The sequence below is a fragment of the Lycorma delicatula genome, chromosome 1 (genome assembly GCF_047948215.1).
Source record: "Lycorma delicatula isolate Av1 chromosome 1, ASM4794821v1, whole genome shotgun sequence".
NCBI lineage: Eukaryota > Metazoa > Arthropoda > Insecta > Hemiptera > Fulgoridae > Lycorma > Lycorma delicatula.
The window spans coordinates 346,416,772-346,430,748 of NC_134455.1; the positions used below are offsets into that span (position 1 = coordinate 346,416,772).

At 27.2% G+C, this 13,977-nt stretch overlaps 1 protein-coding gene across 2 annotated transcripts in view; it reads right to left on the bottom strand.

Annotated features, from left to right (window-relative positions):
• LOC142318411 (uncharacterized) overlaps window positions 1–3,764 on the bottom strand; it is a 40,744-nt gene extending 36,980 nt beyond the window's left edge. For both annotated transcript variants that reach the window (XM_075354997.1, XM_075354996.1), the window contains exon 1: window positions 3,639–3,764. In XM_075354997.1, the coding sequence (XP_075211112.1) occupies window positions 3,639–3,661 (23 nt within the window). In that variant the 5' untranslated portion in view covers window positions 3,662–3,764. The remainder of the gene's footprint in view (window positions 1–3,638) is intronic.
• Window positions 3,765–13,977: the final 10,213 nt, after the last annotated feature.

A 13,977-nucleotide genomic window follows, 5' to 3' on the forward strand; every position in this document is an offset into this window, starting at 1 on the left:
TTATCGCAAACTCTTTTTAATTGTGTTCTTGAAATAATAAAAGAGTAATAATAAAATCGGAAAAGAAGATAAAAGAAATTGGAACACACCACCAAAGAAAATCGTGTCTGAAATTGAAAGGAAACAGAATTAACAATCTAGCCTTTGTCGATGATACTGCAGTTTGCTTGGAGAGTTTCAGAAAAGCAGCAGAAAAAGTGAACTACATAAAAGAAATCGCAGAGTCTAGAGGTAAAAATTCTTTTCAAAAAGACGGAATTCATGACAAACATCAAAAATTTCCCCAAGTCCCCTAAATAAGAGATATGAAAACTCATCAGACAATAAATTTACATATTTCGGAGAAACATCCAAATAATGTTTTAAAGAAGCTGATCACACAGAAATAAGAAAAATGGAATCAGCCTATCGACTAACAATTGATATTTACAACAAAAACAACTCAATAAAAGCCAAAATCATGCACTATATTACGGCAATCAAACCAAAAAGCCTGTAAGCATAGAATTCAACTTTATTTTAAAATCAATGAAAATATGCAGTAGAAAAAATAGAAACTTGTGAGAAAAATTCTAGGACTTATAGTTAAATATTAATACAATTTTAGAACAGTAATGTAGTAGTAATGATCTTTACAAATACAACTAAGAAAATGTCATATCCATCAGAAAAAGAAGGGCCAAATTCTTTGGCCACCTATGATAATGAATGATAACAAGCTCACAAACATATTTACAATTAATTATTCAGTAAATGGAAATCAATGGACCTCGGCAGCTCCAAAAAATCTAAAAGAAATTAAAATAACTGAAGAAATAGCAAAGACAGAATAACATTCAGAAAACTAGTTTAATATTTCAAGGGTTTCCAAAATAAGAAGAAAAAGAAACCAATAACATATGGTCAGAAGGGAGAAGGCAAACACAATGAGAAAGAATGAAGAACTGTTAGAAACAAAACTCCCAAAAGAAAGAAAAATGAGTGCAAAATGTTGCTTCATGTGATCCTGTCAGCCAAACTACAAAAAAAAAAGGATAAATTAACAGTTAATCAGTACTTACAAAACACTATAACTGACACTAATATAAACAACTGTTATAGTTTCAGTTAATTACAATAAAAATTATAAATTTAGCTTAAAAATATGTAAACCTTTTAGGGGCTGAAATTTGTAACTACAACACAAAATGTGTTACAAAAACAGAACTAAGGAACACAACATATATAAAAAACCAACGAAAAAGAAGGTAAAAGTGAAAATGGCTTGCTTTTTTTTTAAGAGAGAGGGGAGAAACATAGTAAATTAATTTTCCACCAGCAACCTAACAGATTTAAATATAAAAATTGAATAATTTATCTATTTCAGTCACATCAATACCTAGAACATCAATTCTATGTGGTAATGTGAACTTTTACTACAATAATTATACAATCGATCTCATTTTACACAATACAATATGACGTTACATTGTAATTATCTAGCGAACATATAGGCCCAATAGCAGAAGCCATGAGGAGTACTCTAAGCACAATGAACCAAATAACACACAACAACTTCCCACCAATTTATTTAAAATACAATTAAAAGGCTTTATTTCACAAAAACAATATTACTATTGGCAAATTTTTTAAATAACACTAATTAAAAGATTAGAAATAAATTTAAAGACTCAATCAAGTATAATCTGAGTGCACAGTCTAATTGAAGTTAGATATAGAAAAAGTTCTGGTGTGAAACCTTCAATGTTAGAGAAAGGAGCTGGGGATCATGCTTCCACAAATCGGTTAATTTGATAGTTGAAGGTTGTAAGTTATGGTAGGTGGTCGTGGTTGGAAAATGGCAGAAGGCAAGTAGGTTGTGTAAATACACTGCATCCTGACAGAGGCCAAACTGATGACTGTGTTGTTTTCAAGTTTAGAGAGTCTAAGAGACAATCTCTGATAAAGCACAAGGTGGCTGTCTTCCCTTGCCAGAATCAAGATATGTTTATATTTAAAATGATTAATATGGACAATAATATCTACTTTTTGTTTCACAATTAATTATATAATCTGTGATGCTGCTGGTCAAGGTTTTTCACCATGGATTTCCTCAATCTATTCACGAAAATGCTAGTGGAGTTCCTTTTTCTGTCCATGTAATAGCATACTACCCATTTCCCCTATATAAATATGTATATACCCATTATAATAATGATTTATTTATTTTATGAAGTTTATTAAAACAAATTGTGTGACTAAAGGGTAAAAATAATAACAATTACTACTTCAAAACAAATTACGTACAAGATGGGGTAAAATAACCAAAAGAGTGATGCTTTGTAAGTTTCCATAAAACCGTATTAAAGCAAAATATTTGGTAAAGATTATCTCACACTTATAGTAGTTTAAAACAAAAAATTAATGAGTATAAAAAATATTGGCTTATAAATAAAATATATAGTATGAATGCTAATACAACAAATTTTTATCTCTTTATATTTCTGCAAAGATGTTCATGTTATCTATTAACAAACATTAAAAAGTTTTAAATGTGAAAAAAGTTTTCCAAAAATCTTAAGAACTAGCAGTTACAGAATATAATTTAGAGGGAGATTTTTTGAGACCTATTTATTAAAATAATTTAGTCAGTGTTTACACATCTATGGAAGCTAAAAAGGCTTAGGTTGCAATCTAATAACTGAAGAGAGGTTTATGAATACATTTACTTCATACATATTTTTTAATTATAACTATGCTGTCTGTTGAGCTTGAAAATATATTAGCCTACATAATTTTTTAAATTTCATTAAGAAACACATGTTACAAATGAAGCAGGGTAACCACCATATTAAAATACTTTTGTTAACAACTACAGTTAGGACATATTTTATGTTCCTACTAAGAAATCAGCCGCTTTGCTTTCTATTAATTATGCCATAATAAAATCACAACAATTAGTTTAGAATTAGTCATAATTACAATTTTTTTCCATTATAACATTAGATAGTGCTACACACATTTTCACATAGGATGAAGAGATAAAATGAAATGTGCCACACCCATCATCTAAAATAACCGCATAGTAAAAAACAAAAAGGACTGGTTGGCTGAGTGCAGCCAAGTTAAAACATACAATAAAAAAATACAGAAAAATATTGTAAAAAAAAAATAAATATACAAATAATCTCAAAAGTATTATCAACTATTATAATAAAAAATAGCTTCATTTAATGTTGGTAAATTAAAAATTTAGTTGTTTTCGTACTCGGAGATTTACTTTCATAAAGTATAATGCTTACTAATGTTCATTAAACTATAATTGCATTTATCATTTCATACCTGTACAAGCATGATAAACTTCAACTGAGAGATCATAAATTACTATCACAAAAAAAGAAATAAATGAACAAAATTCCTTGATTGTTTCTAGATGAAGTTATACATACACAGAAAGGGATTGTAATACTCTGTTAAAAGAGTAAAAATGTGTCTTTTATTACTAAATAAAATGTCAGAGAAACTAATGTTTTTCGACTTAAATGATGAAACGAATGCCACAAACAAACCAACATAAAAGAAACTAATTTTAGTTGCACACTATAATTAACGTTTAATACAATTACATAATTGCAGTATATAATATCTACATAACTTACCGTATATCAGTTTTTTCTTCCATTATTCTAACAATAACAAATTACGATTCTGTAACAACAAAGTACAAACATCCGTTATTATTTGAAGCTGTACAAGTTGACCAACATACACTACAAAAGTTGAATACTTTTGTTTTTTTAGGGTAAAAAAAGTGTTCAGATTCGAATATATATATAATATATACATATAATAATTTGTAAAAATAAACGAACAAACATTTCTTGATTGTTTCTAGACGAAGTTATACATATACAAAATGACATTGTATAAAACCTAAATCCAAGGTTCATCTAATCATGTTTTTACCGGGCGTTGTAAACAAACTGCTTTTTTACCTCTTTTCAAGAATGTCTTATTATTACTATTGTTATTGTTTCATGAGGCAGAATTTAAGCAAAAATAAGAGCTATTAACTCGTTATGAACAGGATAATGTCAAGGTAAATTTTAAAATTATCGTTCATTTAAAAAAAAATCCTTGTACTATTTCAAATGTATTCCGTTCACAATTCAAGATTCATACCGCTAACTTTTGAATGCTAACTTTTTAGACCGTTAACTTTTGAATGATAATTTTGGCACATTAAGCGCCAAAACAATTGTTAACTAATGTAAAAATAAATAATTTAATAACATATCGATTATTTTGGATAAAAGTAGATCAGCAATAAAATGGCTGGTTGATGCGGTTAAAGGAGATCTACTTTCTGATAAGTATAATTACATAAGTTCTTTATTTTCTTTATAACTATTTTTTATTGTCAAACCCTCATAGTGAGTATTTTGCTCAAATTCTATTATTTCATAAATATCTTCTCTCTTTTCTTAAAATTGTGTTGGCCTACCTCTTAATAGTACATTGGCTAGTAATATGACAATATAATATTATAATAATATATAATATTATTTGTCTATTTTTGGCGTTTTACATGGGATATCTTAGAAACTAAGAGAGATACAGTTCTGGGACCTATTTTTTCAATTTCTCAGCTCAAAAACCATAAACAATTGAATTTGCCCCTTAATTGACCTTCCCAGAATTTCAGAAAGCCTTAATTTACCTGGAGGAACTGAAACTGGGGTGAAATCTTTCACTCTGTATAACTCGCTAACCAACCGTTTTTGGACATATGTTTGTTTATATGAACTTTTTTCTTATTTTTAGCCTCTAGAATGAGTTGTCCTATCCAATAGTATTGCCCTATCCTCCTGAATCACCCCCTGTATATTCCACTTTTGTAGATTTGGTCATGAATTTTTCTTAATACATTTTTCTCTTCCTTACTTATATTTATGCTAGAAAAGCTTTATAAATTTTCAGCACTACAGAGCACCTCCGGTAAAATTACTGTTTTGTAATGTTGAAGTTTAAGCATTTTAGGTATGAATAATGACCTAAAATGCTTAAACTTCAACATTACAAAACAGTAATTTTACAAAACAGTAACAAACACATTTGTTTGTTATACATATTCCATGTTAAGGTATATGCTATCCACATATTCCTTGTTAAGGTATATTATGCTAACCCACATTTCCTTAACCCTGTCTCCCATCACTATTTTATCTATGACATTTGGTTTTATAAATTTTCCTAGATACTTATTCATTCTTTATTAAGAACAAAAATGAATTATTAGTTTAATATATCTATTTATCTTCATGATATTTGAGAATATATATTGTCAAACTGTTAAACACATCACAGAAGTTTGCGCTAGGACAGCTTATGAAGGGACTCCTGAAGATTTCCTGATACTGACTCCAGAATCAGTAGCTTATATTAATTTGTTAGATGTTTGTTTATAATTTTTGACTGTAATTGGTGTTGTATCTTGGTGCCATATGCTAAATAAATTCATATCTTATAAATTATCAGATTTAATATTCATTGAGGGCAAAGTTGAATAAAATGAAAGGAATACATATATAATCGGTTTAAGGGATTACCGAGTCAATCAAAAATATAAAAAAAAAGTCTTTATTTGGGAGCTAGTTTTAGTAAAATTTACCAGCTACCTATTCATTTCAGAATTTTGTTTCAAATATTTTTCTTTTTATGATATGACTGTTTGTAATGTACAAACATTGTTGTATAAATATTTAATGAAACACATTGTACCGTTTAAAACCTCAAGTTTTAAACAATTTGTTAATTAAACTGAAATTACAATTGTTTCTCTGTACTAGGCACTAACTGATATTGGAATTTCTTTTTAAGAGGCTAGCAGCTGTACTATTATGGATTTGTTTGTGGAGCAGAAGAATCATTATTTGGATTAACCTTATTTTTGAACCAAAATTCTGGAATATTTTGAGATTTTTAATTATTAAATCTTTATTTCCCTGATTACCATCCAATTTTGGTTGAATTTTTTTCAATTTTTTAACCTTATGAATTTCCAGAGATAACATTTTTTAAAAAGAGTTCTACCTATTTACATACTTACTATTAAATTAACATTCTACTAGAAAAAACTTTTTTTTATTAAGATTTTAAAACAAATATTTTTTATAAAAGACTTTTATTTTAGTATTTTGATTAAGCTAATGGTTTTTTTTTAAAATTATTTAGGTGTTTTAATAAAACATGTAATACACTTTTTATATCATGTCAGAAAAAATGTTTCCTGAGAAATTAAATGTTTTTGTTCTACAAAACCTTTATCTTACAGAAAAAACTTTTTTTAAAAGGTATTTAATTTTTTGGTAATTCTGAGCAATAATTCCCCCAACCTCAATTTTTCCCATATTGCAATATGCTATATAAGAGGTTAACATGAAGATAAAACAAGTAAAAAAATTTGCCTGAACGTTACCAAGATAATATAAATATAATCTAACCAAACTTAACCTATGCTTGCTTCACTTGTTAACCTTGACTAGCGAGCGAAGCAAGCGTAGGTTAAGTTTGGTTCAATTATATTTATACTTTTAAATTTATTTATTATATAAATTTTATATATACATTGGTTATCTCATAACCAAACATGGATATTGCCCATTTCATTATCTTCAACTGCTCAATTATGTTATCTACAAATGTTCTGGCAAATTTTTTCTCTTGTTTGATCTTCATGTTGACCTCTAATATAACATGTTGCAATATGGGAAAAATTGAGGTGCGGGAATAATTGGTAAGAATTGTCAATTCTTTAATTATTTTTGAATAATTTAGTATTTAAAACAAATTAAACATTTTTTGTTTTGGTTTTACAGTATAATTATACCGCAAAGAAAGAAAAAGTTAGAAATACAATTTCCAAGAAAAAAGTAAAATAAATTCTTAAAAATAAACTAAAAATTGAAAATACTAATGTTGTTTTTAATTTTGACTTTTTGAAATGTGTGATGATTTTTGAACATCCTCCATTTTTCTCTCCTTCCTAATCATATCTTCTTTTATTAAAATAATTTAAATTATTAAAATAATTTCTACTTGCATAGAAAAGTTAAAAAGGCAAAAAAATAGTTTTTTACAAGACAACTTTTTAAGAATTTATTTATTGAATATTTGGGTTATATGAGGGTATTGACCTTTTATAGAAGGGTAACGTTTTTTATCATTTCATCTAAATAATGTAATATAATTGCATTGTATTACAATAAAATGAACTTTTTTCCATATAAACTGAGTTTTTTCATGAATCTGAATTGTTTGAAAAGTGCAAAACCCTAAAAACTGAAATTGACATGTTCATCATGTCCAATTACCCCCACACTAATATTAATTTAATTTTTTGGTAAAAGGTTTTTTTTTAAAGTGCATATATTGGATAAACAGCATACAATTCCAATACTTATATTGATGCATGCTTACAGTATATAACTTATACTTACTTACAGTCCATGTACCTTGTAATTTTTAGTGACCTGTGAGTGCACTTTTTTGTGTGTGCAGGTTTTTCAAAAATAAAAAAATTTGTGCAGGAATTAAACATTTTTTTGCATAAGACAAAAAAAATATAAAACAAGAGTAGTCGTTTCAATGATAAAACAAGAGTTTCATCATTTCTACAAAAGTAGAAATGATAAAACAAGAGTAAAGTAATATTGGTTAGTTACCAATACAAGAGTATTGGTTGGTTGGAGTACGCAACCAATAACTATACAATTAACCACTTAATGCACATGTGGCATCAACAGTTAAATTAGATATAATTTAAAATTACAATTACATTTAAAATCAGCAATAAGTAAGTGGTTAAGACATTCAAATGAAAATAAAATAGGAAAATGTTAGTGACTTACCTTGTAAAAACATAATCTGGTTCTAACTTTTTTCAATTGTAGGTAATTAACTCACAATTATTTATTATTAATATTATTATACAATTTAAAAAAATAATAATTACATAAATAATTAGATATTACTTTTACAACTTTTCTCCTTTTGATCTGAATAAACTTTGCCTAAATTAATATTATTTTTATCATTTACATAAGATTTTACTCTCATCAACATAACTAAATGAAATTCTTTTAATTGATCTCTGTTTTGTTTTAATTAAGTTCATTAAACTAAAGCCCTGCTTGCAATCTGTACTACTAGCCAAAAAGGTGTACCTCCCAATATCTAATAATCTTGACAATTCATTAAGTTGTTCATTATGTAAAGAAAACATTACAGAATCTGCAAAATCTTTTATTTGTTTTTTTTTGTGCATAGCATATTTAAAGTCATACTGTTTTGATGTTACAGATTTATCTCCAACAAAAGTCTTATATTTTAAGTACAGTTTCTCACTGCGTAATGTCTGAATACATAATAAAAATCAAATGATGATAAAGCTGTTACATAAAAGAATAAACAATTTTCTACCTCATCTTTTGGAAATCTTTGTTCTAAATTTTCACGTAGTAAATTAATAAATTTTACAATATCATTTATATTTTATTTAACTTTAAAACCAAATAAAAATTTATTAAGATAACTTAACAGATTTGGTTGAAGTCTGTCATAACAAAACACATCAAGTCTTGATTCAAGTAGTTCATTAGTACTGAATTTGGCCACCAGTTGTTAAAAATGGATAAATTTACTGATGTGGAACGAGCTTGGTGTATGTTTTTGTTTAACGATTTGCAGTCAGCAACTGCAGTTTAACGTACTTTTCGTAAATGAGTACGTTCGGGAGCCTCCTAGTAGGCATACAATTTACTCTTGGTACCAAAGCTTCAGTAAGACAAGTAGTTCTTCTTCCAGGAGGCAATCGTAAATGGTACTGTTTATATGGACACGGATAAAAATTTTCTAATTTGTCAGTTAGATGATGATGAAGATGGATGCCATTACTACCAGCAAAATGGGGGCACCACCTTTCTAACATCTACAAGTCCGAGATTTTCTTGATACTCAATACTCAAGTCGATATATTGTTCGTGAAAGTCCAATTGTATGGCCCCCTTGCTCCCCAGATTTGCTCCCCAGATCCCGCTAGATTTTTTCTTGTGTGATTTCATTAAAGATTGGGTTTACCCTTGCTTGCTGATCTTGTTGAGCTAAGACTCTGAATTAACACCATAGCTGATGGTCACAGTTTGGAATGAAATTGACTGAAGGTGGATTGTATGTCACATTACAAATGGAAGCCATATCGAACCAAAGTGAATGGGTGATGTGTGTTTTTCTTGTGTTTTAAACTCTGTGTTTTTCTATGAAATAAGACCTCAACTTTTGAATCAAAAAGGACTTTTTATTGTAAAAAGTCCTTTTTGAATCAAAATTTTACAATAAAATTCCATCATAATTCACCCACCCCCGAAAAATATTGTGAAACAAAGATTTTTAAATTTAGAAAACAAACTAAATAGTGATCCTTCTCTCAAAAGCAAGTACATTGACTTCATACATGAATATTTTAAACTGGGTCACTTGTCTGAACTCAACCTATATGATTAGTTAATTGTAGAACCAAATGTATTTTACTTAATGCAAATACTTTTGTATGTTTTTTTGATAGTAGAAAGTTGGTTTCATAGAAAAACAATTTTCATTAAATAAATACATTAATATAGAAGCACCTTTATAAAGGAAAATCTAATTTAAATCTTTTTTTTTAAATTCAAGGGAATTAGGTATATATTGAGAAAAAAAATTATTTATTGTATCAGGTTAAACTTATGAAAATCTTATGATTAAACTTATGATTATTTGTATGAAAATCTTAAAAAAAGAGTTATTAAAAATATTATTTTCACTCTAAATAAAAACAATTTAGTAAATATGGAAGCAAGTTTTGTTTAATTGGTTACAAAATAAAATTAGTTTTAATGATCTGTTATTACAAGCATATGAAAAAATTATTTCTGTATTAAAATCTAATATTTTTATTAAAAATGTCTAATAAAATAGAATTATTTTTGAATATGTTGTATCTACGCAAATGCTAGTATCTTTTTTTTATAAAACAAAGCTTAGCTTTCCTTGAAATAACATTTTTTGAATCAGTCATCACATTAAAATACATTGTTCAACCTGCATAGTTAGCTTGTTAAAGATGTTTATTATGTAATAAAAGTAATAATTTTCATTCAAAACAAAAAGAATAACTTCATCAAAAATTATCTAATAATTCATAATACTTTCTAAAAATGTTTTAAATTTATTATTTCAATATATGAAAGAATTTTATTTTAGCCTTGCTTTATTTCTTTTTCCTTAGTGCATACGCAAAATATGCAATTAAGAAAAAAATAAATAAAGGAAGGCTTGTGTCTCTAAATACAGATGTAAATAAAATATTCATAATATTTTTAATATTACTTTTTGTAATATTAAAAATTTAAATAATAAACTTTTAGTAATAATATTTTACAACAAATTTTCATCATAATTCACCCCCACCTCCAAAAAAGAAATGTTAGGTAAGAATAATTATCAGATTTTATAAAATTCAATGATAGTGTTTATAAAAAAGGAAGAGTTAATAGAATAGGATAGGGAGAAAGAAAAAAAATTCACAAAAAACTGTTTTTAGGAGCATAAATTAAAAAAATCACATTACAGGAAATTAACAAATATTTACAAGTATATATTATAATAGCTCAATATTAGAAATGAACAGTAGTAAATTTAAAAACCTTACTCTTGGAAAAAATAAATATAATTAAAAAGAATGTGAAATGTGTACACTAAGAAAAAAAGAAACTATGGCTAGAGAATTGAAATGCAGACTTAGAGAAGATTAAATGGACAAAGCGAATCAATTACAAAAATCAGTCCAAGAATTATTTAACTAGAATTAGTAATTAAATTTCTTTTAAGTTGATATTGATGTGAATGTAAAATAAACATTTTCATCAAAAATATTTAATAAATCAAAATTACTCCTAAAAATCTATAAGTATTTTTGGTTAACCTATAACATTTAAAACATAATATATATATATATATATACACTTATACACTTATATACACTTCTTTGATAATAAACAAAGTAAAAATTTAATTTCATAAGAAAGAGATTTTCATGTAAAAAAAAATACATTTCCATAGAAAGATTTTTTATGAAAGGAAATTTTTTAATAAATTTAATATAAAATTTATAATATTTTTGATATAATTTTTAAACAAATTGAATATTCTTTGTCAACCTTTTCATACAGATCATTTATTCATTTAAAGATAAAATTTAATGAAATATTATTCTTATATGTTAAATATTTATTCAAAGTGATTCATTTCCAAAAAAACATTCTTTTTGTTGAATATTTTGTCAATGGAATTACAATTCTTTTTTAACAAAATAGAGATAATTTTCTTGAGGTTTTCATTGAAATATTTTAATATATTTTTTGCAAATATATGTTTATTAACTAAACATATGCGTAAGCCACTCATCGACTGTAAATGGTTTTTTTTTAGATCAAAATTTACACAATTTTAAAGTATGATTGTGTAATGAAAGGCTGCGAATTAGCGCACATTTTCACTTTGCAAAAATGTGTACATTTTAGTTTACCAAAATTTGTGTATTTTTCTGAATCAAAGTGATTTGTTAGTCTCAAAATTTATTGAATTTAATCTTCTTTATTGCAATACAGAGAGATCCAAAAGTCACGCTCATCAAAGTTTGAAAAAAAATAAGACATTAAGTAATAATATTTAAAGATTTATTTATTTTCACTACATATGCTCAAAATGGCTTCCCCATTCAGTAATGCTTGTACAAACTTTTTTTACCATGTTTGAGGGCACTTTGTGGAGCAGGTGTTTATTGATTTGTTAATCTCCATTGTTTGTTCATCTTAAGTTTATACAGTGTGTGTGTGTGGGGTCTATTTTTATACCTTTACTTTAAGATAACCTCACAGGGGTAACTTGGGGATATCTGATCTGGTGAACTTGGAGGTCATAATCCTTTTAGAGATGATACACTCACAAAAAAACTTGCGCAAGAAAGGCACAGTTTCATTAGATGTGGCACTGTCCTGCTGAAACTAACAAGAACGTTTATCATCTTCAAGAAGTGTGATAAACTGTGTAATGATGTCTTGTACACAACATTGTTCACTATAGTTTCACAGAATATGAAACTGTATTTCTTTACATGTATTTCTTTATCTAAACTCATCTGTTTTATTACTAAAACTGTAAATTTTTTCTAGAAATTGATGAGTAAGTCATTGATTATCTAGTTCAAAAGTGAATAAAGTAATACGATTGGAAATTTTCGGTCATTTAGAATGTACCTTGATGGTACAAAAGTTACTCTATGAACAGTATTTTCAAATGATGTGATAGTGAAAATGAGTACTTGGTGTCTACCATTTCAGGATCATTTGTTACTGATTTGGATTTCAAAAAGATAAGAATACTGAAGATGCTATAACTAACTTCATTAGAATTGTGGATGATAATTTTAGATGTAATAAAAAGACTCTGGCAGTCTTTTTGGATTTTGCTAAAGCATTCGATACTGTTCCGTATTCCATGTTATAAGGGAAATTAGAGAATTTAGGGTTTCATGGTGTGTATCGTTAAAGTTGTTCACTGGTTACTTAGACTCTAGATCTCAATACCTTATATTAAATGGGAAAACTAGTAGAAAAACCCAACAGATTTTGGACTGCCCCAGGGCACTGTTTTGCCACTGATACTTTTTTTGATTTATATAAATGATTTACTGGATTTAAATTTAGTTGGTCATAACATTATTTCTTTTGCTGATGAAACTGTACTTGTTTTCTGTGGTTCTTCGTGGGGAGCATTTATAAATTATGTTGAGAAAGTACTAATAAAAGTACAATTGTGGCTTAATAAACATATTCTCACCCTAAATTGTAAAAAAAAGTATACATCGCCTTCTTAATGAATAAAAATGGGCAACTGCTATTGGCAGATAGTTGTTATAATGCCATTAAAATTCATTCTTCCACCTGTGTGAGTTCAATTGAACAGAATATTTATGCATTGAGACAAGCATCATTCTGCTGTCCTTCTTTGGAAAGAATAAAAAAACTCAAGTACTTGGGAGTTTTTATTGATCCGTTTCTGAAATGGAACACTTGCATAAATAATATGTGTGTAATAACTTGAAGTATTTAATTTTTAAGTTTTATAAAATTAAAGACATTAACATCATTAAGACTATTTATTTTTGCATATGCTCAATCCGTTCTCCAGCATGGAATAAGAGTCTGGGGTGGTGCTTTTGGTGTGGATATCAATAAAATATTTATAATACCGTGGCACTTCCTATGTAAACCATGGATACATCCTAGCAATAAACTTTTTGATGATTTTAATGTTTTAACTGTTAGATAACGAAGAAATTAATATTTTTTATAAATAAGAATAAATATATTTTTTGTCCACACATTACTTCCTATAATTTCCATTCTCTTATAGTTATGTTGTTCCCTGCACTGGTCTGGTCCAACTGTGTGCAGAAGACAACTTTTCTACATTAGTAAAAATTTAATTAATCTCATGCCTGTTCAGTTACTACCGTTATATTATTAGATCTTAATTATTTAAAATTAAATTAAATATGAAATTAAATAAATTATGGAGTGGATTAAGCATAAAAATATTTTTTCTTTACTTTGGTAAGGTTGTGTTGTTTGTGAGTAGGTGAAACTACATTTCTCTTTCAGGTCATTATTGTAATGTGCTTGTGATCACCTTTTTTATAATTCTGTTTTTTCATTGTTGCACTTAATGGTATTGTCATACCGTATCTATAATTTATTTATTTATATATACCAGGTTGCAGAGTAACAGCACAGCAATGTGATGTCAACAGTACTCTGCAGAGATGCCAAGGCATCTATGAGCAGTCTGGCGTGTAATTATAAATATACTGCTAAATGTGCAGTCTGGACAGACTCAGGC